The following is a 25912-nucleotide window of genomic DNA, read 5'->3' as shown; positions in this document are numbered from 1 at the left end:
TCTTGAAACAAGTAATTACTTGTCAAAGACAAATTATTCATAAATTTCAGATATATTCAAATCAGTCCTCCTTCGCCATCCATTTATTCAATCAAATACATGAATGACTACCACATGCATGCATGGTGAATGCAGAAATAAATGAAACACTGCCCTTGCCCCCAAGGCAATTACTGCCCACTAGAGGGAGAAAGGCCTCTAACAAGTAAGAGCAGTAGAAGGCGATCAGCATAGTGGAGGCACAAAGCAGACACGACAAATCGATTTTTTTTTTTTCTTTTGGAGAGGGTCCCAGCAAAGGCTATATACTGTAGTAGCAAAATGTCAATGTGTGTATGTGCTGTGTCGGGAGGGACAGGGTTCCGGGCCTTTCCAGTCACAGTGAAGAGCTTACACTAAAGCAAAAGAGGGGTGATAAACAGATGCTTCTCCAGCATACTCCAGCCCAGTGCTGCCCCACGCAAATACAATGTGAGCTTCAAATGTGAGCCCCATATGTAACGTTAAATTTTCCAATAGTACATTTAAAAAGTAAAAAGAAATGGGTAAAATTCATTTTAATAATATATTTGATTCAACCCAATACACCCAAACTACTATTTCAGTATGTAACCATTAAAAAAAAAGATTTTACCTTTTTCTGTACTAACTCTTCAACATCAGTATTTTACACTCAACAGCACAGCTCAATTTCAACAAATCCCATTTCAAGTGCTCAACAGCCCTAGGTGACTAATGGCTATCATGTGGGACAACACAATCCTAGGCAGTTCAGTATGACTAGGGCACAAAATGCGAAGGACAGGAGAAACAAGAGCAGAAGCTGGCAATGCTGCAGGCCAGATCACAAATAATTAGAATGTGTGCTAAGGTAAGGACTTGCAGCAATGAGAAACCACGGGAAGACTGTTAAAAGAGGAGTAGGGTGGGGAGCAAAGGCACTGGGGAAAAGAACAAAGAGCTGACCAAGGAAAAATTTAAAAGCTAATTGCTAAAATGGCCTAATAACACTCACATGTCCTATACCTTCATTTCAACCAATTTATTTTCAACCAACAGAACTTACTCTCAGATGTCGATTTTCTTCTGATAGCTTCATCATTTCTCCCTGAAGTCTTTTACACTCTTCCATTAGTTTCCTTGTTTCGGTATCATTAAGTGAAACACTGTGTGGTTTTGGCATAGGTCCATCTTGTTTAGATGCATTCAGTGGAACAGCTTTGCTAGGTTCCATGTCATTCTGCATTACAAAGATATTGGGAATTTTTTAACTAACCAAATCTCCTTACAGGTTTTAAACAAATAAAAACACAAATTCTACATCTTTGCTTATGAAAAACTCTTTAAAAGGCCTAAATCAGTACATGTCAGCAGTCAGATTAGTCTAAATAACCAGCCCACTCCCTCTATTCCCATAATCCCTGGCACGTACCTCTACCATAGCACTTTATTATGTATCTTAATAATTATTGTTCAAGTTCTTTCCTGTAATACTTCAAAGGCCGAGAGAGCAAGAGCCATCTCTCTTTGTATTTACCCCTAAACCCAGCACTTTGGTCAAGAGTAGTTATTCAATGAAAGTATGCTGAATGACGTCAACAAAATCCAAATATGAAGGTCATTTTCTGTGCTCTGGTTCTGCAATTCAAATAAGGTTCTGGGGGGTAGGGGGATATTATCGTAATCATTCCAATAAAATCAGAAACTACCTAAGAAAAAACATGCCCAAAAAAAGCTAACTTCTATTAATTTATCATCTTTAGTAATGCTGTTTGCTTTAATTCACGTGATTCAACATCACAGTACCACTTAGCATGCTTTGAAGACTATGAGCCCCAAAATCTTAATCCTCACCAACATTGAACCATTTGAAGCTAGTGTTGAAGGCCTGGAGATAAACATCTATGACAGCACCTATGTATTCTTCAGCCCATTGTCTGAAGTACCCCAACAGCATTTATGTCACCACACATCATAGCAGTATTAGTGTAACAAGCTTTTTTCATTTTAATTAAATATACTTGCTTTAAAATAATTTTAGATAAAATCTGCTTTATTCAGCTATAAACTGCTAACAAAGACATTTACAAAACCAACTTTATGGCATTCCACAATACTCATAAGATTTATCAGAGGCTGCATACCTACCACATCATCCCAGCTGCCAAATTTATATTAAGTATAAACAGATTGTTTGTTCAAAGGGCAAAACCTGTTATTCTTATGAAGGGGATGTCATCTGATTAGTATGCCTAAATCCATGTAAAATCTATTTAAAGATGAAAATTTATGAGGTTCTAATGAACAACAGTATGTATGTGACCTGTCGGCAGATTATTCCATTTTTCTTCAAGCTTCCCAGTTAAGAAATGTTTTAAAGAAGCCTACTTCAATTCTTTCTCTGAGTTTTTCTCTTGCTAGCTTTTTTGTTCTTCACCCCAATTTCTCCCACCCCAACCAATCTAATAATAGCCACCCCTATTATTAAAAAACTGTTTCAGATATATTTTACCCTGCCAATACTTTTTCCTATTCTTTTCCTTAGTAGTTAGAACTCATTTCAAAATGATTTTCAGTGTGGTCAAATTCTATCCTAGCACAAATCCAACTTCTGATAATGAAGTTGGCACACTGACTTCCTCTATAAAGGAGGTGGCAATGGCCACCAATATGGCAATAGAACTTTTAGGTTTTGGTTAAGAATTGGGAAAAAGTATCATACCCATACCAGAAAATTGACAAAAAACTTAAGAGGATGAAGCAGGGCACCATGTCTGATGTCTGTAATCCCAACACTTTGGAAGGCTGAGATGGGTGGGCCTGCATGAGCACAGGAGTTCAAGAACAGCCTGAGCAACAGAGGGAGATCCTGTCTCTACAAACAACAATTTTAAAAATTAGCCAGGCATGGTGGTGTGCACCTGTAATCTCAGCTACTCATGAGACCGAGGTGGCTTGAGCCCAGGAGGTGGAGGTTGCAATGAGACGAGATCGTGCCACTGCACTCCAGCCCAGGTGAGTGAGACCCTGTCTCCAAAAGGGGGAAAAAAGATATACATGGGGTCAACACCAAAGAGAAAAAAACTAAAAGAATCATCAAGCTCGACAACTGGATTATTATTTTTAAATTCTTTACATTGCATAAAATTTTAAATTATGGAGGGAAGGGAAAAAGTCATTTCTCACAATCTTGTCAAATCAACAAAACCATTATTTATATTACTATTATTAAATGACATGTCATTATTCTATTCTATGCCTTGCCAAAATTAAACATTTCACTTTTGTTAAGCATTTGATGGGCAGCTTTCCATTCTTTCGAATTTTAAGTAACATGTCCATAAGAAGACATTCCATAAAAAGATAACTAGATTGGAATTAGATTTAGATTTTTCTAAAAGAATTAGACTTGGAATTAGATAAGAATTTATCTAAGCAAATAGAATTAGATTTTTCTTTTTTGTTGAATTTCTCTTAAAAATGTTATACTGCTTTTGTAACAAAAAGGAGAAGAAATGATAACCAATATGTGGAGCATAAAGAGAATAGAATGCAAAGAATACAGTGAAGCTGAAACGCACTTCAAAAGTGTGCCCAATAAGTTGTATCACATACTACCTAGGCCCCTTACAAACCAGTCAACATACACAACAGGTGCAAAAAAATCTAATTTATTTACATATACATACGCTACATACGTATATGTTATGCTACATATGTATATGTAATGAGGGGAAGTGTGATGGGAGAGTGGGGTTTGAGTCATGCATAGAGTGACAATCTGAAGAGCCTGATGGAAAATATTAAGCAGGTGTAACTTTAAGTATATGCTTCCATCCAGGACCTCCATTAGTGAGGTTTGGCTCCAATAAAACAGTTTGTTTCTTGAGAGTTGCTTCAAACTGCTCTAGAAAGAGAAGACTGGTTGTTCTGAGAACCATGAAACAAGCAAACCAGAGGGATTCAACATGCTGTGACTCTTAGTAAATTGATGAATAGTAACCTTACATTTAACACTGCAATTCAGAATAAGCTGGAAGGTCAAGGTGTGTATCAACTAAAACAGTAAACCAATCTTGTCCAGTTTCCACTATATTATTTAGCCTATCTGCAGTAATCCTCCATCTATGAATTGTCCAGTCATGCACTGTATAATGATGTTTTGGTCAACAATGATCCGTACATATGACAGTGTTCCCATACAATTATAATGGCACTGAAAAATTCCTATTACCTAGTGAGGTCTTATCACAATACATTATTCACGTTTGTGGTGATGCTGGTGTAAATATACATACTGTACTCCAGTCACATAAAAGTATTGCACATATGATTTATGTACAATACAGAATACTTGGTAATAAATGACTATGTTACAGGTTTATGTATTTACTGTGTTATGCTTTTTACCATTCATTTTAGAGTGTACTCCTTCTACTTATGAAAACAAAAAGTTAACTCTAAGTCAGTCTCCGGCAGGTCCTTCAGGAGGTATTCCAGAAGGCACTGTTATCATAGGAGATGTCAGCTCCATGCATGTTACAGTCCCTGAAGACATTCCAGTGAGACAGGATGTGGAGGTGGAAGGCAGTGATACTGATGATCCCGCCCCTGTGTAGGCCTAGGCTAATGTGTGTGCTGTGTCTTAGTCTTAACAAAAAAAGTTTTTTAAAAAATTTTATTTAAAAAATAGAAAAAAGCAGCGAATAAGGACATTAAAAAGATATTTATCTATACACTGTGCTTGTGCTTTATGTCAAAAATTTTAATTTTAGAGTTTATGAAATTACAGAAAGATTAAAGAAAAAAATTTTAATAAATGTAGCTTAAGTGTGCAGTGTTTATGAAGTCTACAGTGTACAGTAATGTCCTAGGCCTTCCCATTCACTCACCACTCATTCACACTGACCCACCCAAAACAACTTCCAGTTCTGCAAGATCCGTTCACAGTAAGTGCCCTATACAGATATACAATTTTTTTTATCTCTTATGCCATATTTTTGCTGCGCCTTTTCTGTGTATAGTCACGGGTGTCCAATCTTCTGGCTTCCCTGGGCCTCACTGGAAGAAAAATTGTCTTGGGCCACACATAAAATACACTAACACTAACAATAGCTAATGAGCTACTAAAAAAAAAAAAAAAAAAAAAATCACATAAAAAAAATCTCATAGTGTTTTAAGAAAATTTACGAATTTGAGGTGGGCTGGATTCAAAGCCATCCTGGGCCACGTGTGGGCCGCAGGCTGCAGGTTGAATAAGTTCAGTGTAGATTGTTTCGATACACAAATACTTACCATTGTAGTACAGCCACAGGCTATATAAGTCTGTAGCCTAGGAGCAACAGACAATACCATATATAGGTTTTTGTAAGTACACTCTATGATGTTTATACAACACATCACCTAACAACGCATTTCTCAATATATATCCCCATCCTTAAGAAATGCATGACTATACTTCTGTATTCTTTTTTAACAACCATCAGAATTTCAATTCTAATATTCCAAGTATTTTTACTAGGGGTTAATTAGAAAAAGAGGGAACTAGGAATCGGAAATACAAGAAAAAGTTTGCAAAGAAGCCTTGGGAAGAACAAAGGAGATAAAGGACATAAACGTGGGGCTACATTCTTACAACTAACAGGAGTGATAAAGGGAGGTAAGAAGCTAAAGTCAAGAGTACTGTCATAAACCGAGAGAGGCAGAATTAAGGTCTTATCCTATGAATTAAGAGACAGGATTTAAGTAACAAGGCTACCTGAAATTTTTTTTTCCCACTCTAAACAACCAATTTACTGTTTCTTTAGGATCATGATTACCAGAATAAATAATTCCCAATCACAAAAAAAAGTATTAAACATTTAGATAAAGAATAATTTTTTAAAGCCTTAGTATACATATCATCTGCAAAAGCAAATCAAAGTATAAACAATCTGTTAAAACTGTGTGGTTGCCACATACGGTGGCTCACGCCTATAATCCCAGGACTTTGGGAGGCCAAGGCAGGTGGATCACCTGAGGTCAGGAGTTTAATCAGACCAGCCTGGCCAACATGGTGAAAATCCATCTCTACCAAAAAAATACAAAAATTAGCCAGGCATGGTGGCACGTGCCTGTAGTCCCAGCTACTCAGGAGGCTGAGGTGGGAGAATCACTTGAACCGGGGAGGCAGAGGTTGCAGTGAGCTGAAATTGTGCCATGCACTCCAGCATGGGTGACAGAGCGAGACTCCATCTCAAAAAAAAAAAAAAAAAGAGTATATTCCCCAAATCTCAAAGAAAAAAATTACAGCAACTTCATAATGTTCACACTTATACCGTCCTGCTCACTACTGAGATTTTAGTTAAGTTCAGAAGCTTTTTAGAACAGAATAGTTTGTGTGCATGATTTTTAAGTGCTTTGTAGTTTTACTGTAATTTTAGGCATAGTTCAATTCTATCTACTTCATACAACACACTCAGAATACCACTTATCTGCTAGGTATCTACATTAACTTAACCATTAACACTAGTAGACTCCTAAGTCTGTTAGCTCCCTGTAACAAACCTGTTTCTCCTGTTTCAACACACTGAGTCCCCTGGGGTCATCCTTCATGTGATAACTGGCAGGTGTTTCAACTGTGTTGTTGATGCTGCTCATTGAAGTGACAGTCGGAGCATTCCCTGGTGGAGTTATACCCTGAGATGGCATGGGAAACATATTCTCAGACTCTCACTGAACTCTGATTTCTTCTGCATGATATTGGGAATGACTGACACAGAAAGCATTAGGCTCTAAACATTAACACTTTATAAAAACGCATTAATGCATAAGAAACAATACTAATAATAGCTATGTTAAAGCAAAAGTACAGTTTCTGAACTCGCTTTTTATATTTCCCAAACAAAATTAGTTATAATCTACTTGCATTACGTGCACCTATTAAATGTACATACTTTATTAAAATTTATGCCAGCCTTACATTGTTTTAAAATGAATACCATCTTTGTGGCTTTTAATGTTTTTTACTAATTAATAATTGTCAATGATCTGAAAAACAAGCACTTGCATGTGTTCTTATCTTTGATAACACTCCATCTGAACAATTTCATAAACCTCTCTTGTACTTAAAGCCTATCCCGCAATACACTCACTCGCTCACATGCATCCCAGGCCAATAAACACACTTAAAGACTCATATAACCATTAAGTCCATGGTTCTCTTCCTTTCTTTTCAAATTCCTTTCATAGATAAAAGTAATACTGTATTATACAAACAGGTGGGATAGGGATTCCCTAATTATACTTACTGATATCCCATTTGTTCTCTGTCTCAACAGAAAATAATGTATATTCAACCATAAAATGTCTTTATAAGACCCCTGAAATCCCTGCTCTTTACAGCCCCTCAGTCTTCATTAAAAAAAAATCAGTATTTTTTTCCAGAAAATATGTCACCTTCAAGGCCAGGCACAGTGGCTCACGCTTGTAATCCCAGCACTTTGGGAGGCTGAGGTGGGCGGATCACGAGGTCAGGAGATCGAGACCACGGTGAAATCCCGTCTCAACTAAAAATACAAAAAATTAGCCAGGCGTGGTAGCGGGCACCTATAGTCCCAGCTACTCGGAGAGGCTGAGGCAGGAGAATGGCGTGAACCTGGGAGGCAGAGCTTGCAGTGAGCCAAGATCGCGCCACTGTACTCCAGCCTGGGTGAGACAGAGCGAGACTCCGTCTCAAAAAAAAAAAAAGAAAAAGAAAAGAAAATATGTCACCTTCAAATGTCAGATGGAGGACATAAATGAAATGCAATACATTTAAGAAATTTAGAAAATGTCAGAGTTAAGGCCTCAAAAATTCTTTTAGAAGTGAACACAAAGAACTGAATAGGTCATAAAACTTCAAAAATAATAAAACCACATTTGATCCTTAAAAAATAACCACTACCACTAATTGGACATTATGTATATACAGAGCTGACAATCCAAACAGAGCTAATAATTCAAAGAACCCTATTTTGTACAATAGCGCTTTCGTATCATGTGCCTCCAGCTGTCAACAATACAGGGAACAGGCTGAATGGCTTTCAGTACTAGCACTGACAACAACTCAACTGAAGACACTAGGGGCCATTAACAAAATGAAATGTATTGGCACACACCTGCTGATCCCGAGGACTAGGGTAACGACACATCTTAGTGTGCTTAAGGATGGTATTTGCTTATGCTTGTTATCCAGGAAAGAATATTGAGTCCTTTTGTTCTAAAATAAAAGGGTTCCTAAGTTTCCTGGGGCACCTTATCTATGATCCAAATCACAAAGCTATTTCCCAAAAAGTAGCCCATACTTTAGGGATGGTTCAAATAAATGAGAATTGTTTTGTCACAAATAAATGATTTATTTAAACTATAAAAATAAAAACATGGACTCAGCCACTGTGCTTCTAAAGCTGGCTCCATTTTTTATCCTATAAGATGACCACAAACTTCAATCATTTCCTTACTTATATATTCAGTATCAAGGTCCTAAAAAGTCTAAAGAAATCAACAAAATAACATCATACTTCTTTTTCATGTGTTCCAAACATGTAAACACCCAAGAATTAATAGCATCCATAAAAAGATCAAAATCCTCAAACAAGTGGGGTATACGTAGACAACATACTTGATATGGTTTGGATCTGTGGCCCCGGCAAATCCCATGTCAAATTGTAATCTCCAGTGTTAGAGGTGGAGCCTGCTGGGAAGCGACTGGATCATGAGGGTGGGTCCTTCATGAATGATTCAGCACCATCCCCGTGATACTGTTCTCATGATAAGAGTTCTCATGAGATCTGGTTGTTAAAAAGAGTATAGCACTGCCCCTCCGCTCTCTCTTGCTCCTGTTCCCACCATGTGAGGCATCTGCTCCCCCTTTGCCCTCCACCATGACTGGAAGTTTCCTGAGGCCTCCTCAGAAGCAGACGCCGCCATGCTTTCTGTACAGCCTGCAGAACTGTGAGCCAATTAAACCTCTTTTCTTTATAAATTACCCAGTCTCAAGTATTTCTTTATAGCAATGTGAGAACAGACTAATACAGTACTTAAATACCACTGTACTTCTTTCTGCAAAGAGATACAGGAAGGGCAGCTGGGGAAGTGAGGGACTGGGGTTAAGACACACTAAAAAAAATCATAAAGTTCAAGACTTGTTATCTCTACAATATTTGAGGAGACTGCATCAACAATTGATAGCTATTGCAGAATCTGCTTTGAACACTAACCAAATTTTTCTAAGTTGACTACCAAAAATGAAATTTTGATCAACTCTTTAAAATAAATGTGACCCATAAAAATGGTGCTTATCTGAGGTGATTGATAGGTTAATTAGCTTGATTGTGGTGATCATTTAATAATGTATGCATATATTGAAATAAAAAATAAAGGTGTAAGGAACCCCTATGAACTTGTCCACTGCTCTAAACACTAAATAAAGCTGAATAAAAAAATACAAATGCCGTCCACAGAGTTCTATGTGAAATCCTAAGTTGTTACCAGCAACGCAGTTAAAAACTAAACTGATTTTGCTTAAGTTAACATACTTTTTACAACATACTAATAAACTAAAAGAATAAAGGGTCGAAAGATCTCAAAGAATTCTCTATATCACAATCGTAACTCTAAGATAAAAAGTATGTTTTCTACTCTATACTTTTAAAAAATACATCACCAACAGTTTTCAAAGCATTTTTGTTAACCTTGCACATTTAGAAATGTATTTTCTTTGAATAAGGGAGTGTCATTTCAGCAACTGTGTAAGTCAGGATTCAGCGTCCTACAGCATTTTATCAATTCATCTGAAGTAAATTAACAAACTGTATCTATGCATCATACTATCCAATAATGCCCTAATTTCCAAAGAGCCAAATTTCATGCTAAACAAAGGAATATTAACTACTAATTTTATCTACAGATACTAGATAGAAACCAACATGTCAAACATACTAACTTTTTTTTAACCAGTTTTATCAACTTCATCTATAGAGAATATTGACCTAGAAACAGCAGGATACAATTATCAATAGGGTCTTATTACCACATGAATAAAATATTAAGAAAGAGGTGTTTTGTTTATCTTTAGATAGATATAAAAGGTTTTATCCTTAATTGTTAGAAACAAAAACTTCTTATATATTTTGTACTATCATAAGACTTCAGATTTGGTACCTTAAGATTTCATATTTTCTGTAAAAGATGAGATGCAACATTAAACTGATTAACTTGAAAGTCACATAATCAACTAACAACCCAGATGGAGTTGGGTCTGTGCCAGGTTGCACTGAGTTTAAACACATTTCTCAGTAAGTAACATTTTTTGTACAATCTGTATGTTAGTTAATACTACAACAGTGAGTTTAGGCAGGAATAGTATTTCCCAAGTATATTTTTTCAGAACACGGATATTTCCTAAGTTAATTAGGTTATTTTAAATAAAAAACTGGGTTAAATATATTTCTTTACCGTTACATTTTCTCAGAGCCTTTAACAGGCAAATACACGATGTGATTCCTCTTGGAGACATTTACAGTATTTTTCCAAGCTCACCTGACTACAGAACGCTTCCAACCTAATACACTGGGAAACACTGCCTTATAAAAACACAATTGTGTTTTAGCCTCTCTTTAACATACACATTAATCAATTAAGGCCGCTTCCAGCCTAAATATCATAGACACAATTTTTGCAAGTTTGAAATACACAAATTTGAAATGGTGCTATATTACAATCTTTAAGTCTCATTTTATGTGTAAAACTTGAAATGTAAATGGTAAACACTCAAAAACATCAAAAATCATAATGACAAGGCCAGTGAGCCATCAAAGTCCTAAGTTATATTTATGTATTGCTATACTGAAACACCACTTCAGCGGGTTCATACAAGTACCCGCCCATTCTTCTCAGGATCAGTATTGGATTTTGCACATTTTGAATTACCCAACATAATCCAACCATAGAATGCAATCATTACCCCAAGAAATAAAAGGATCCACATCATTCTATACGCTGCTGACACAGTTTTATCATTAAAATTTTACCATTTGAAGAAGCACCTTCAAATGAAAAATAGGCCTCCACTCTTACCTTGGTCAAAAAAATGAATAGAATAAAGTTTGATAAAATTAAAAATCAATTTTGTCACAGGTACTCCGTCGATTGTAGTCCTGAAATACCATCTCCCACTGAAATGGCCCTGAACTTCTTTCCAGGTCTGGACCTGGAAAAATCTTGCCACATTAGACAAGAAAATTACCAAAGACTATGAGGGTCAAAAAAACTCAAGAACCAATTTGAAAAGTCTCCTTACCAGGCAATTTGAGCACCAATAATAATAATTATCAAGAGTTAAAACTCAAATATGTTTAAATTCATGAGTTTTATCAATATAGAAGTAAGCAGGGAAGAAAGAAAGGATGGAAGGTGGAAGATCAACTGTACATCACGAGGTGGGATGCTTATAAACCAACTCATTTTTTAAAACCTTTAAAGAGAAACTGGCATTTGTTCTGCCATTTTAAACTCTACCACTAAATAACCAAATATTACACAAGCACAAGTTTCTCCTTATACAAGTATTGTAAGTAGTGTATGAAGTAGGAATGACAGAGTATGACCATTAGACAATCTTAAATGAATTAACAGACCTAGGCCATACTGTCTCAATCTCAACTTTACTGACATTTTAAGTCAGATTATTCTTTGTTGTGGAGGCTGTTCTGTGCATCACAGGAAGTTGAAAGGCATCCCTGGCCTCTGCCCACTAAACAGGTTACCTGTAGCACCCTTACCTACCTCTCAGCCGTGAAAACCAAAAATTTTTCCAAGCACAGTCCCCAGAGAAGCAAATCGATTGCCCCTGGATGAGAACCACTCATTTCAAACTTTCAATCATAGGAAATACCAGGGACAGGGAAAAAAGGTTAAATGGCACCACAAGGATGGAATCACCAAATCAATTCTGTGGGAAAGTCTATAGGCAAACCTAGTTTAATAATAAAAACATTCAATAATTTGCAAAAAAAAAGAGAGAGAGAGGAAACATAACAAACTAAGAGATTTAAGAAACATATCATCCAATAGAAGTATTTGGACTTTGCCAGGTGCAGTGGCTCACACCTGTAATCCCAGCACTTTGGGAGGCCAAGGCAGGTGGATCACCTGAGGTCAGGAGTTTGAGACCAGCCTGGCAAAATCCCGTCTCTACAAAAAAATACAAAAATTAGCCAGGCATGCACCTGTAATCCCAGCTACTAGAGAGGCTGAGGCAGAAGAACTGCTTGAACCTGGGAGGCAGATGTTGCAGTGAGCCAAGATCGTGCCACTACGCTCCAGCCTGAGCAACAGAGCAAGACTCTGTCTCAAAAAAAAAAAAAAAAAAAAAAAAAAAAACGATTTGGACTTTATTTTCATCTAATTCAAACAAACTGCAGAAAACAAAAATTTTAATGACATTTGTGACAAATTTTAATGCTGCCTGGACAGCTTGATATTAAGGATATACTAAATTTTTAAAGGCATAGTAACAGTACTGTCATTAAAACTCTTTTATCTCTTTTTTGAAAGTACTTTGAAAAATATACATTGAAACAGTTACAGATTAAATTATACCAAGTCTGGGATTTGCCTTAAACAATACCTAAGATAAGAAGTAATACGATTTATATATAACAAGCTTAACCACAAACTAGTCATTGTTAAAGCTACTAATAAGTTCACAGAGCTTCATTGTACTCCTCCTACCTACTCTTCTAGGTGCTTCAAATTTTTCAAAATAAATCTTAAAAATTATCTTTAGCAGATATTTCCTACAATTTAATATACAAGTCCAGATAATCCAATTAGTGAAAATACATTCCACAGCTAGCTAATCAAGGTTCAGACTCAGATATTCTCTAAAGTACTTTGAAGTTACTTAACAGCTTTTAGGTTACTAGTAATACCGGCTCTGAAAAGGTTCCAGGCTCAAACTACTCCTGCTCGAGTTCCACCGCAAGGGATTCTGGGAACTCCATTCAGTATTTGTTCAAGCGCTAAAACAAACCCAAAACTACTTTCTTGGATAACTATGGGCTAGACGAATAGGTAGCCATAACTGCTCTTTTCACCCAAGATGTGTAAATGGTGAGGTTCAACTGTCATTGCCATATCATTCCCATCAACTTCTGGTTTGGTTTCCAAACCAGTGAGAGCTACTCTTAATCAGCAGTATCAAATACCTGGGGTTCCAATCCTTTTCACACATCTCAAAGTGTGTGCTATCCAGAGCATAGGAGAAGCCCAGATAGAAGACAGATTTATGTTGACCGAATTACTGTAAAAAATGACATAAAACTCTAAAGTGAGAAAATATCCAATTTTTCTTTTTTAAAAGTCAATCCAGACAACATGCTGTTTTGTTTTCTTGGTTTCAACAGTAAGAACTGTGCAAACTATTAGCTTCCCTCCACCTAAGAAAAAAAGAAAACCTCCAAATGGGAAGCATACACAGGCCATCTAACACTCTACAGAGAGAATATATGTGTTCACATTTTTTTGCTTTTGGCAAATACCTCAAAAATCACTTAAAAGAGGCATTTTAAAAATTCAAAATATAATTTGGTCAACACCCAATTACCAGAGACCTTTTCATTTCTGCTTATCCTGAGAGAGGAACACAGTAACTGAACCCACATATTTAATCTGCATGTTTACTTTTCAATAGAGCAAATGGCCACCAGATTAAGGCAGTAGTCATGTCAGATTGTAACCAAATTGTGCCAAACCATTCTATTTATCCATATTATTGTATGTATTAAGTCACATACACACACAGAAAAACTTATCTTTCAAGTCTCTCTTACCATAGGAAAAGATTCAAATTTGCAATCCAGACAGGGAAAAGGACAAGGTAGTGACTATAATCCACTCTGTACGTTCAGACTACTTTTTGTTTTTAAATAAACAAATACATCCCTCAGTCCCCCAAACTGTATTTGACTTACACTGATGAGTAAGCAGCGTAACAATTATTTACTAAAGAATACAGTCAGATGGATTTGACTAAAAACAAAAGTGAGCAAAATACCTGGGAATAACTAAACCTGGAATAAACTGTCCACGTAAGTGAATTTATCCCCAAACTGCTGGTACACAGTGGCCAAAAAGCAATTTATATGTATTTTTAAATTATGTATACACATCTCATTCTAAAAAAGAACTTGTAGTGGTTTACGTCACAAAAAATCTGGTAGACTTAAATGATTCTTCTCCAGGATGCAGTCTGGACCTAAAAGTGAGTCTGTCTCTCTTCTTGGATAAACAAAATGTTATTTAAAAAAAAAAAAAAAAAAAAGCCATGTCAAGTTTTTTATAACTTAACCACTGAGTCTTACGAAGTGAAATAGCTATATCACACATACCTCAAAGGTCAAAAATAGAAGCAAAATTAATCAAAGGAACTGAGAGCTCAACAGCTCCCAATTTTTTTTACATTCTCCTACTTACCAATTTATCATTTTCATTGGGCATTTCAAATACACATCTCAATTTGGAATCCATTAATTCATCAGGTTTTGCCTCTTTCCACTAAAAATAAACAAAACCAAACATGAGACATAGGAGGTATGATCATGGTAAGTAAGTTTCACCTCAAAGGACAGCTAAAAGATGAGTGAAGCTGCCTGGCTTGGCTGAAATACACTGGTGCACTCTTTATTGATCACCCTGCCATTGTTATCGGCTAATGTCACAGAACCTTTATATAATCCTAGAGCTACTATCATCATCCATTAAAATCATGATCATATCACTAGCAACCACAGGACTTTCTTCTGAGGAGCAGCATTTCTTTCTTTTTTCTTTTTTTCCAGTTGGTCTCATTCTGTCTCCCAGGCTGGAGTGCAGTGGCCCCTCCTGGGCTCAAGCAATACTCCCATGCCTCCTGGGTAGCTGGGACTACAGGCGTCCAACACTATACCCAGCTCATTTTTGTTGTTGTGGTGGTGGTTTTTTTGTTATTTGTTTGTTTTTGTAGAGACAGGGTCTTGTCATGTCGCCTGGGCTGGTCTCGAACTCCTGGGCTTGAGATACTCCCGTCTTGGCCTCCCAAAGGGCTGGGATTACAGGTGTGAGCTACTGCACCAGGCCAGTAGCAGCATTTCTAAATTGTTTCTAAAAAAAATACTATTTAAAAATTCTTTCATTCTTTAAGTTAGGATTATCTATAATGAATTGGCAGTTTTTTAAAAACCTGAATTTAACTTTTAGTTTTTAGAAATTAAGTTTTTCTACTGACTGCTAAACAAAACCCACAGTTTAAACTCCACTCCCCAAAATAAATTCTTCTTCTATACTTACCACAGCTTCCATATCTGAAGTGTTTGGTGGAGCAAAAATTGTCTGTACCATAAACTTGTGTTTACTCTTTTCATTCGGATCATAGTCAAAGGGCTGTAGCATTACTAAATAAGAAAAAAGGATATATTATATTGTCTCCTGCATGTCTGAAAGACATACATTGAAACAGTTACAGATTAAATTATACTAAGTCTGGGATTTGCCTTAAACAGTATCTGGCAATAGTATCATTCCTATTACTTCACAAATAACGCAAACTTAAAAAAAACCAAGAAGGGTTCAAGAAACCAAACACTGGAATATTTAAGAATCCAGAATCAACTTAATGGATCCCGAGTATTTTTAAATTGTCTTTCTAATTTACTAAGTTTTCCACAACCAATAAAATAAACAATTGCAATTAAAAATTAAATATGAATCTGTGATTTTGCCCTTTCTAAACTCAGTTTGTGAAAATTTTCAAAACTTTGCCAACATTAACTATAATGCCTATAAGCTCAGAATATAAGTTATTAAAACTACTTATGAATTTAGGCTTCATTTTAGTGTTTTCTGATTTAAAATTATACAACTGAGATATTTAAAGGAGAAATACTCAGTAACTTAAAACCTCACTACCATCTGTTTTTTGTTTTTTAAAACAGGGTCTCACTCTGTTGCTGAGGCTGCAGTGCAGTGGCGCGATCTCAGCTCACCGTAGCCTCAACCTCCCTGGGCTCGGGCAATCCTCCCACTTCAGGCTCCTAAATAGCTAAGACTACAGCCACATGCCACCACGCCCAGCTAATTTTTGTATTTTTTGTAGAGAAAGGGTTTTCGCCATTTTGCCCAGGCTGGTATCGAATTCCTGGGCTCAAGAGATCTGCCCTCCTCAGCCACCCAAAGTGCTAGGATTACAGGCGTGAGCCACAGCACATGGCCCATATATTGTTTTAATATAATTAATTTTTCAAAAATGTATTTTAAATAAACATCTATTTCAGAGTTTATGAATTTATTTAAATCTTCTAAGAAAACAAAAGTATACAAGGAAACCATATAGCCTCAAGTTCTAAAATTTATTCTACAGTCTCAATAACATTTAAAATTTTTAAGCTTTTTTTTTTTTTTTGAGACGGAGTCTTGCTCTGTCGCCCAGGCTGGAGTGCAGTGGCACGATCTCAGCTCACTGCAAGCTCCGCCTCCCAGGTTCATGCCATTCTCCTGCCTCAGCCTCCCAAGTAGCTGGGACTACAGGCGCCTGCCACCATGCCCGGCTAATTTTTTTGTATTTTTAGTAGAGACGGGGTTTCACTGTGTTATCTAGGATGGTCTCGATCTCCTGACCTCAGGTAATCCACCCGTCTTGGCCTCCCAAAGTCCTGGGATTACAAGCGTGAGCAATTTTTAAGCATTTATAATTTCCCATCTTTTAAGTTTTCTAAGGTTCCATGTGGTTGTAAGTCATGCTAAATTTATGTGAGTCCAATATAAGAGACTATATAATGAATCAACAGTTACACAAAATATGCACATGGTATTACAGAAATTATTTCCCTAACTTTAGATTATTTCTAAGATATATCTCCACATTTTCAAAAAGATAAACACAGGTAAATAGATGTAAGAAATAACAATTATGTAATAAAGTCTTATTCATAAGGTGTGTCTGAGAAGTCCATTAACTGCTATCAAGGTTAAGACAACTTTTTCAAGGGGCCAAATACACAGCAGCAGGAAATGTACTGGATAAAATACCTCCAAATACAGCTTAAGCTAAATAAAATTCCATTGGCAACCTTCACTGAGTAATGATTATAAGCTAATCACTATGAACCAAAAATTTGTGAATAAAACAAAAACTTATAACATGGTTAAGTTTATAGCAGTTACACTCTAATTTAGGTTGCAGACCACATAACAAGACAAAGACGATCTTGAAAACATATATAAAAATGTGCACGAATTGAAGCAAATTCAAAAAGCAAAGCATCAAAGGGACACAGGGAAAAAGAGAAATGAGCATGTAGTACAGAGAATTAATAGAGGAGGTTGCTGGAAGAAGCATAGCTTTGAGTGACTGTAAATGGAAATACACTACACTAAAAATTGGAAAAGCCAAATTCTAATTGAAGTAGAGCAATCCAATGGCATGTCTGCGTAATCAGTAACCAGTTTGTCTGAAGGTTTTAATAAGTCAGGTTTCTGTGGGAGAAAGTGCTTTGATACGTTATGTTCTCAAGAAATATTAATACACAGAAACCAGCAATCTAGGCCCCTCAAAGAAAAAGTCATTCTGCATAGTTGTATGGATTCCTAGGGATATAACTGTTTGTACCAATCAACTATTTTTAGCCATGTGGATTGAAATAATTATATCTTCTGGCCAGGCGCAGCGGCTCATGCCTGTAATCCCAGCATTTGGGGAGGCTAAGGCAGATGGATCACTTGAGGTCAGAAGTTCAAGACCAGCCTGGCCAACATGGTGAAACCCCGTCTCTACTAAAAATACAAAAATGAGCCAGGCATGTTGGCGCACGCCCGTAATCCTAGCTACTCGAGTGGCTGAGGCTGGAGAATCACTTGAACCCAGGAGGCGGAAGTTGCAGTGACCTGAGATCACACCACTGCACTCCTACCTGGGCAACAGAGCAAGACACTGTCTCAAAAAAGAAAAAAAGAAAGAATTCTCTCTTCTTCCAATTGTGCTAAAGGCTTAAAGATGTAGTAGAAAGCAGCAACATCCAGAATGCATGCATTCCTTCATCTTTATTTCCCATCTCTCTTTCCCAGGAACTGATGAATTAGACTTAGCAAAGAAACATGAAAAGCACTCCCCTCAGGCCTCCTTACCACAAGACTCACTAAAACATCTTTTTCTTAGCTCTTGAGGTTTTTGGCTATACCTGCTGAGGGAAGATTTAGTGTCACCAAGAACTCTATGGTCTGTCCTTCATGGCCTTTGCAGTCAGGCTCCACCTCTAAATACTCTCTCAATGACCCTACCCTGGGGGTTCTTTCTCTCTGTACCCAATTCTGCTGTGGGCTTGAAAACTGATACAGAATTAATATAATATCTTAGGATTACTTATCAAGATCACCCAGGCTTTTTTTTTTTTTTTAAGGTACACTTTTTTTGTTTGTTTGTTTTGAGACAGAGTCTTATTTGTGCAGTCTCGGCTCACTGCAACCTCCGCCTCCTGAGTTCAAGCAATTCTCTGCCTCAGCCTCCCGACTAGCTGGGATTACAGGTGCCCACCACCACGCCTGGCTAATTTTTTGTATTTTTAGTAGAGATGGGGTTTCACCACCTTGGCCAGACTGGTCTTGAACTCCTGACCTCGTGATCCACCTGCCTCAGCCTCCCAAAGTGCTGGGATTACAGGCGTAAGCCACCGCGCCCGACCTAAATGTACACATTTCTAAGCCATGCTCCTAGAGATTCCAATCTGGGAGAGATGAATTCATGTGTGTTCCTGCTCCCTGTGTTATTACAGCACATAGTGGGAGTTGAGAAGTACGGCTGTAAAGAAAAGAGTAAATGCAGCCTGAGCGGTCCTCCCTTAAGTAAAATACATGGAACCATGTAAGTTCTCATATTTACTTCCTATTTCCTATTTCTCAGCTATATTAGTGAAGTCAGAGGGACTGAGAAAGAAAGAAACAGTTTATAGGGGCATTAGCTATGGTACCAGTATCAACTCCATAGCAGGAGTAAGCAATCCATATATGGCAAGCATACTTCTTTGACAAGTAAACACATAAGAGAGTAGTAAAATAAAAATAAAGTTTCCACACGCAGGACACTGTTGACATTTACAATGAAAGGCATAAAGACTCATCTGATTTGACACAGAAGGCAAAAAAGTGGCATTGCACCTTTTTAAGCAAAAGAATTATGACACTTCTATATCTGCATGCAATGTGTAATATGATCATGCTCTGAAGGAGAACGACCCATCAGAAAAATGATATAATTTTTCAAAGATAAAATAACAAAGGCAGAGAAGGTAGTGGTTAGCTGTAGAAATAAAGACTAGATATAAAGTTTGTAACTGACAATAATTTCTTATGAACTGACCATACTCCCTACACAGGAGAGTGAGAAATTTTTTCAAACAGCTTGCACAGTACAATAACAAGACATCTTAAAAGGCAAAGCCAGAATAATATAAGAATTATTTCCCTCCCTCCAGATGAAACCTTATTAAACAAAAACATAATCATAAAACATCAAAATTCAAATGTACATAAATTCAGAACATGATGTGCTACCTGAAACAGTCACAGTTGACCCTGGGTCAATAATTCCACTGTTGGGCCTCACACAGTACCGGCGAGGTGCTGTAGTCTTCACTTTGAAACACACTTTTCTATCCGATGGATTTCGCAATTTAAGATTTGTAGTGACTACATCTGTGAAGGGGCCTGTAAAGTTTAAAAATTAAAGAGAAAACATTTAATTGGATTCTCAACAACGAAGGATTCAAAACTGAAAGTATATAACCTCAATTTCAATTATGTGCTGACATTTGTAGGCATAAATACCCCAAATGGCTACTAACACTGCCTTTCTCCAGGTAGTAGACTTAAAAACAAGTCATACTTTCTTCTTCATTCCCTGTATTTCACAAAATTTCTACCATAAACATGTATGATTTCTATCAAAAAAGTACTATGAAACTTTTGCTCTATGAATTTTACAACTGTATTTTTACAGTATGTTGTTAACACATTGCTGAAAATAACAGAATTTCCCAGTTGTCTGCAAACCAGTGCCAATCTTCAAGTGCATTTTACTAGGCCAACTGCAAAAATCTCTACATCTAAAGACCCTACACCCTATGACATCAGTGCTTTTGCTTCACCTTAATTTTGTTTGTTCATTCATTCAATCCATTCATTCACTCACGTATTTGTTAAGTGTTTATCATGCCATATGCTCTAGATACAAAGTTTTTAAGCTTTGGTTCTACACCCAAACAACATAAAATTACAAAACAAAGAACCCAAAAGGCTGATCCATTTTGCTGAAGAAAAGCCTAAAGAAAAATTATGCAGATTAATTCAGACAACAAAATAAATACCTGTTAATTTGGAAGAAGAAGATAAAAACATGTTCCAGTTGGGAACAACAACCACAGTTCTAAGTATTCCAAAAGTAATTTTTAATGGTTCTAAAAACAATGTTTAAAGTTATATTTTTTTTAAAAAAAGCTAGAAGGCCGGAATCAAAGACAATTATTACAAAGGCTTTTCTTTATTTCAATCTTAAACAAGAATAAGCATGTCTTTTAAAATTTTACAAAGGCAAGTGTCATTAAAAGACACTTATTTCAAGCCCTAAGAAGTAAAATGATTTTATCCTATGCTTAAAGTTTGTGACTAGTAAAATATTTTCTAATAAATAAAAATTTGGAACTAGGATGAGAGGAAGGAGATAAAAATGAGTGAAAATTAGAAGAAAGCATATAAAGGCAGAGAACCAGTTATAGAAAAGAAAGCATTTTAATATAACTAACAAGTCTGCATTTTAAAAAAAAAAAAAAAAAAAAGCATACATATCACAAAGTATGATCTTCTGAACTGCCTGTTTCTTTGTATGGTCAAACTAATCATTCCATTTACAACATAGACCCCTTGCTGCTTCTTCAACCCCAAATGCTTGCATTTTCTTTTTGAAAAGCATCTGATTAACAACTCCACCATAAAACTAGTATGAGAGTAAAGACGAAAAACTCCAATGTGTCCATTTCACTACATGAATCCACAAAATGGCTGGCTGGAGATATGTTTTGAACTGATAAAACTAGAACTCTTAAAGGCAAATTCCATTTCTTAACATTCTCAAACCCATAATTACTACAAACACTTAAAAATGTAAAATGTTATAGGACTATTTTGACTAGGACTTTAACATTAGTAGCAAGCACAGATTAAAATAAAGATCCAATTTCTTAGTAACATGACAAAAAGACATGTCACAAAATTTTAATTTTGAAAAACTCTAATCCATAATGTGAATACCTAATTATTTTAATTACATATTTATGTATTTTCATAACATAATTATGTAAGTTTTTAGAATTAAATGTTTTATTAATTTAATTCTCTCCAAGTTTAAAAAGTACCAATTATCCAAACTAAGGTAAAATAATTTTTTAAACTGATTTTTAAAATGACTATGGGTCAGTTTTTATCAACAAACTCTACCAGAGTTGTACGAATTTTGAAATAGTATTTACGTTTCATGATACTGCCCACCAGGGATTATAAATTGTCAATACAGACTGTGGGCTTTCTAGACATAAAAATATAAATTATCTAAAGATGACGATAATATATCAAAAGAAATACACCCCAGCAATTCAAAACAAAATTCTTAACAAGACATGTTAACCTTGCGAGTAAAATGTAGAATTATCTATAATAAACCCACTTAACGAATTTAAATTGAGATTTTCTGCTCCATTGTATCCCTCTAACCTAGCCTCTCAATGAGGGTTGCTCCCAGCAGATAGCTAAGAGTTTGAGCCCCTTTCCTAGTTTAAAATGGAAAATTATCAAGTACTGATGACCACTAGCAAAGGAATAACCAGATTTAATAGCTAAAAAAGGTCATGGGAAGAAATATCTGGTCCACTTTTGTGAGTCACAGAATCCTTTAAGAACCTGATGAAAGCCATATCCCACCTCAGAAAAACATACATAGGTAAATATTCAAAAAATTTTTACATTGACTTTTATGGAAGGTAAAATGAGTTGGAGAGCTGAGTTCAGGGATGGAGGGGTTGTATCATGTACCCCCACCCCACCCCCGGAGCTGCTGATTAAAAGGCCTGATGAAGAAATCTACCTTAAGATCTTCAGAAAAGAGAAGTTATATACCTTACTGAAAAGTGCTACAAACATAACCCTTTAGGTGATACTGCTCCTTTCATTAGGCATTATGATTGGGTGGTACTACTGGGGTGGGGGGTGGGGGGTGGGGGGTGGGGGCAGGAAACAGGACAGTAGACATTCTGCAATGCAGACCCACACAATGAAGTACTGTTTCCACTGCACTGAATTTTCAAATACTCCTCCAGAAATTCCTATTGGTGAAAAACCTCTTTTCCAAGTATTCATCTATTATGTGAAAACAGGAAAAATGTGTACTCTTTTCTTCAAAATGTTAAAAGGTGAGTTCACCATTACAGAAGATTATTCTAACAATAGCAATGCCACTCATGATAACTGAATCACCAATACAACGCATCTGAATTAGTCAGCAGGCATTTGTAGGTGACACTTTCACATGAATCTACCTATATTCACATGAATATACCGATATGCCCTAAAAGGGCATATTCTTATTTTGCCCTTTTATCAATGTTAAGAAAACTGTCAGTACTATTCGGATAACTCTTGTCTTATTTCTCTTAAATCCAAACTTACTCATCCTAAGTAGATACAAACATCTGACTACTGTACCTACAAACTTAAGTAGGGTACAAGTATCTGACTACTTCATTATGTCTTCTAGTGTAGTCACGCCCAAACATTTACACTTAAAATGAGCATTCCATTATAAAACTACTTCCTTTTTTTTCCCTTATGGTATAACTAGGGCAAATATATTTTAACACTTTTAATTACATATATTGGTCATTTTATATATGAATTTCGTTTCAGGATAGTAATAGCATTACAAAATATAAAAATGAGGTATGAAGTTAGAGTTAAGAACCCCTGAATTAAACCAATAATCTCCTGCTTCACTAATTGAAAATGTATCCTTTGTAAGACTTAGGTGATCTTGAAACAAGTGGCTACCATAAAAGTCAGGACAATGGTTAATCCTGCAGTGGAAGTAACTGGGAGAGAGTAAAATGAGCGCTTTGCCGAATGCTAGCCAAGTTCTATTTCTCACCCTGGAGGTGATATATTATATGAGTATTTAACTTTTGATAATTCCTTGAACTGTATGTATCTTTTATTTATGAAAAACAATAAAAATTTTTTTTAGAAAAACCGATCCTTGAAATAACCTTGAAAAATTGAAAAAACAGTGAAAAGCAGGTTTGATGACAAAGTGAACATCTCATGCAATTTATGTAATAAATAATCCCTATAAATGAGGGAAATCCTATCATTTGCCGAATATAACTGCTTAGTTTAACATTTAGGAAACAATTTTTGAACTAGTCCATTTTAATCAAAAGTATTGATAGAAACTTATGTTAGAGATACGTCACTGTTTATAATGAACTATCCCGAATGAAAAAAAGAAAACTGCATACAAGTTACATTTATTTCCACTCTTACATTGAAAAAAATCTACAATTAAAACACTTCTACCTTTCAATTATGTGGCTGTTGTTCTTTGGAAGCCCTACCATTTCCTGCCACTAAGTATTCTGTCCCAACTCCTCTACAGCTGTCACTGCCATTAAGCCAAAATCCTACTCCTAGTCCCAAATTCTTACAATCAAACAGAAATGTAACACATACACAAATGTGGCCTTTGAGTAAAAAAATCTGAACATAAGTTTTAAAAAAACTTAGAACCTGAGATGTCAAAAATATTAGAAAATTTTAAGGCAGCTCACCCAGTAGTTAGTCAAGTGAGACTGGCCTGCCTCCTTTGCCTAAAAACATTTTTCCAGCAGGAAATACCCTTTTTAGTCAGTCCATATATGTAAAATTCAAGCATTCAGAACAATGACTTCCGGACCTTTATTCTCCAAACCGCCCAGTTTTAAAAGGAATCCCACTAAGCTGAGAAGAGCTACCAAAAAAAAAAAGAATCACTCTTAACAGTTTTTAAAAACTGTTATCATTCATCCATATTTTGATGCGAACTATTGATAACAAAGTTATCTTGAAAGGCTGAGTTGAGTTCAGCTGCAAAGAGAATCAACTGTGGAGGAGGGGAACAGCTACCTTTTCCCCCAACATTTTATTATGAAAAATTTGACACAGAAGTTGAGATAATTATATAAACACTCATACACTCATCACTCACATTCTACAATGAACATTTTGCTGTATTTACTTTGCAGCATATCTATCTGCCCTGTCCAGACATCCACTTAATTTTTGATGCACATCAAAGTAAGCTGAAGGTATCAGTATAGTCACTATTAAACATCTCAGTATGCATATCAACTTTAGTATTTGTTTTCTGTTAAGAGAATAAAATTTTAATACGGGATAAGCAGTAGTATATCGCACAGAGCATTTCAGAAAACAGAAAACGCTTCTAAAATGTAGCTTAAGAATAAACAGACAATGCACATGAACATTAATTTATGAACTCTGTGACCCCCATTTAGGCTAGTTACTCAGAGGTGTGTTTAGGAGACAATTCTCCATGGGCCTCTAGCATTTCTGCACATCTTGCAAGAAGAAGTCCTGGGGGTTTTTACCCAGACTATCTTTTCAAGGATGTATTAAATAGTGAACTGTCTTAGAAGACAACACCTCCCTTCTGAGGAGAGGGGCAGGTTTGTTCACTGACCAATATAATAAAGATAAGGTCTTCTACTGGAACAAAGGTCAGGTAGGTTTCTGCACAGCCCACTATGAAAGATTCAGGTTCTCTAAGCTCAGGGTTTCTAGTTATGATGCAAACTCACTATGCGAGTAGCATCTACCCAAACACCTGTCACCTCCAAGGAACTTGAGGAGGGCAAGGAAAACCAACACAAATATAAAGCCCATTCCACTTGCAGTGCCATGAACAATGATGTCCATTGTCTAACTCAGGAAATCTCACGTCTTCTACCAACATCTACAAAACTGCAGCAGGCTAAAATTTCAGTCCCTTCACAGTTCTTGACAAGGTCTTTGCAAATTCTTAGCTATGCAGTGCAGACTAACGAGGAAGGCTGGGTGCTCTGCTCAAATACACAAACAATGTAGCCACAGCAATGCAGGTGATGACTACCTTCAATGTTTCCAACAGGTTTTAGATAATTAAGCTGTATCACTGATTAAACTGTTTCCCAGTTACACAAGGGTTATGCTGCTGAGTATCTGCAGTGTCATTTTAAGGTAATCATAGATACAAAACATATATTAATACTATATAGTACACAGAATATCTACTAACGGAACAGCTAGCGTTTATTGGGCACTCATGTGTCAATAACTTTGTATGAACTGTGTTATTTAACCCTCACAAGTCCATGAAGTAGCTACTTTCATTACATTTTACTATACCAAGTTTACAGATGATTCAACTCAGAAGGTAAAGAGTAGTCCAAGGTCATGTAACTCGAAGCAATGAAAGTGGGAAGTCAAACCAGGTCTGACTCTAGGACCTGAACTCTCATAAATTTTGTACGTATAACCTAACGGTATTTATTTTCTAATTCATAAGTATTCCAGGTAGACTTCTGCCACAATAAAGCATGAAAGTGCAGTCAAATTAGCAATATATGAAAAAGATTTTTAAATGGATATTGTATTTCTCTTGGTCACACAGATCAACACTGAACACTTCTTGAAATAAAGTATCAAGCACTCAAAAAATATTTTACATTTTACATCCAAGAAAGCCCTAAAACATTCTTATTACAAATTTTTTAAATGATGTCAC

The 25912-nt window shown here is 36.2% G+C and overlaps 1 protein-coding gene across 2 annotated transcripts in view; it reads right to left on the bottom strand.

Annotated features, from left to right (window-relative positions):
* Positions 1-25912, bottom strand: part of VAPA (VAMP associated protein A) — a 44136-nt gene that overhangs the window by 6073 nt on the left and 12151 nt on the right. Inside the window, exons 2-6 of one of the 2 annotated variants that reach the window (XM_030810766.1) lie at positions 19603-19755; positions 15349-15452; positions 14497-14577; positions 6547-6678; positions 1067-1240 (exon numbers count right to left, since the gene is read on the bottom strand). In XM_030810766.1, the coding sequence (XP_030666626.1) occupies positions 1067-1240; positions 6547-6678; positions 14497-14577; positions 15349-15452; positions 19603-19755 (644 nt within the window). The remainder of the gene's footprint in view (positions 1-1066; positions 1241-6546; positions 6679-14496; positions 14578-15348; positions 15453-19602; positions 19756-25912) is intronic. The other variant, XM_030810765.1, reaches the window with a different exon arrangement.

The sequence above is a fragment of the Nomascus leucogenys genome, chromosome 4 (assembly GCF_006542625.1).
Source record: "Nomascus leucogenys isolate Asia chromosome 4, Asia_NLE_v1, whole genome shotgun sequence".
Classification (NCBI taxonomy): domain Eukaryota; kingdom Metazoa; phylum Chordata; class Mammalia; order Primates; family Hylobatidae; genus Nomascus; species Nomascus leucogenys.
The sequence above is the reverse complement of the archived record's forward strand: the minus strand, read 5'-3'. Positions and strand labels throughout refer to the sequence as shown.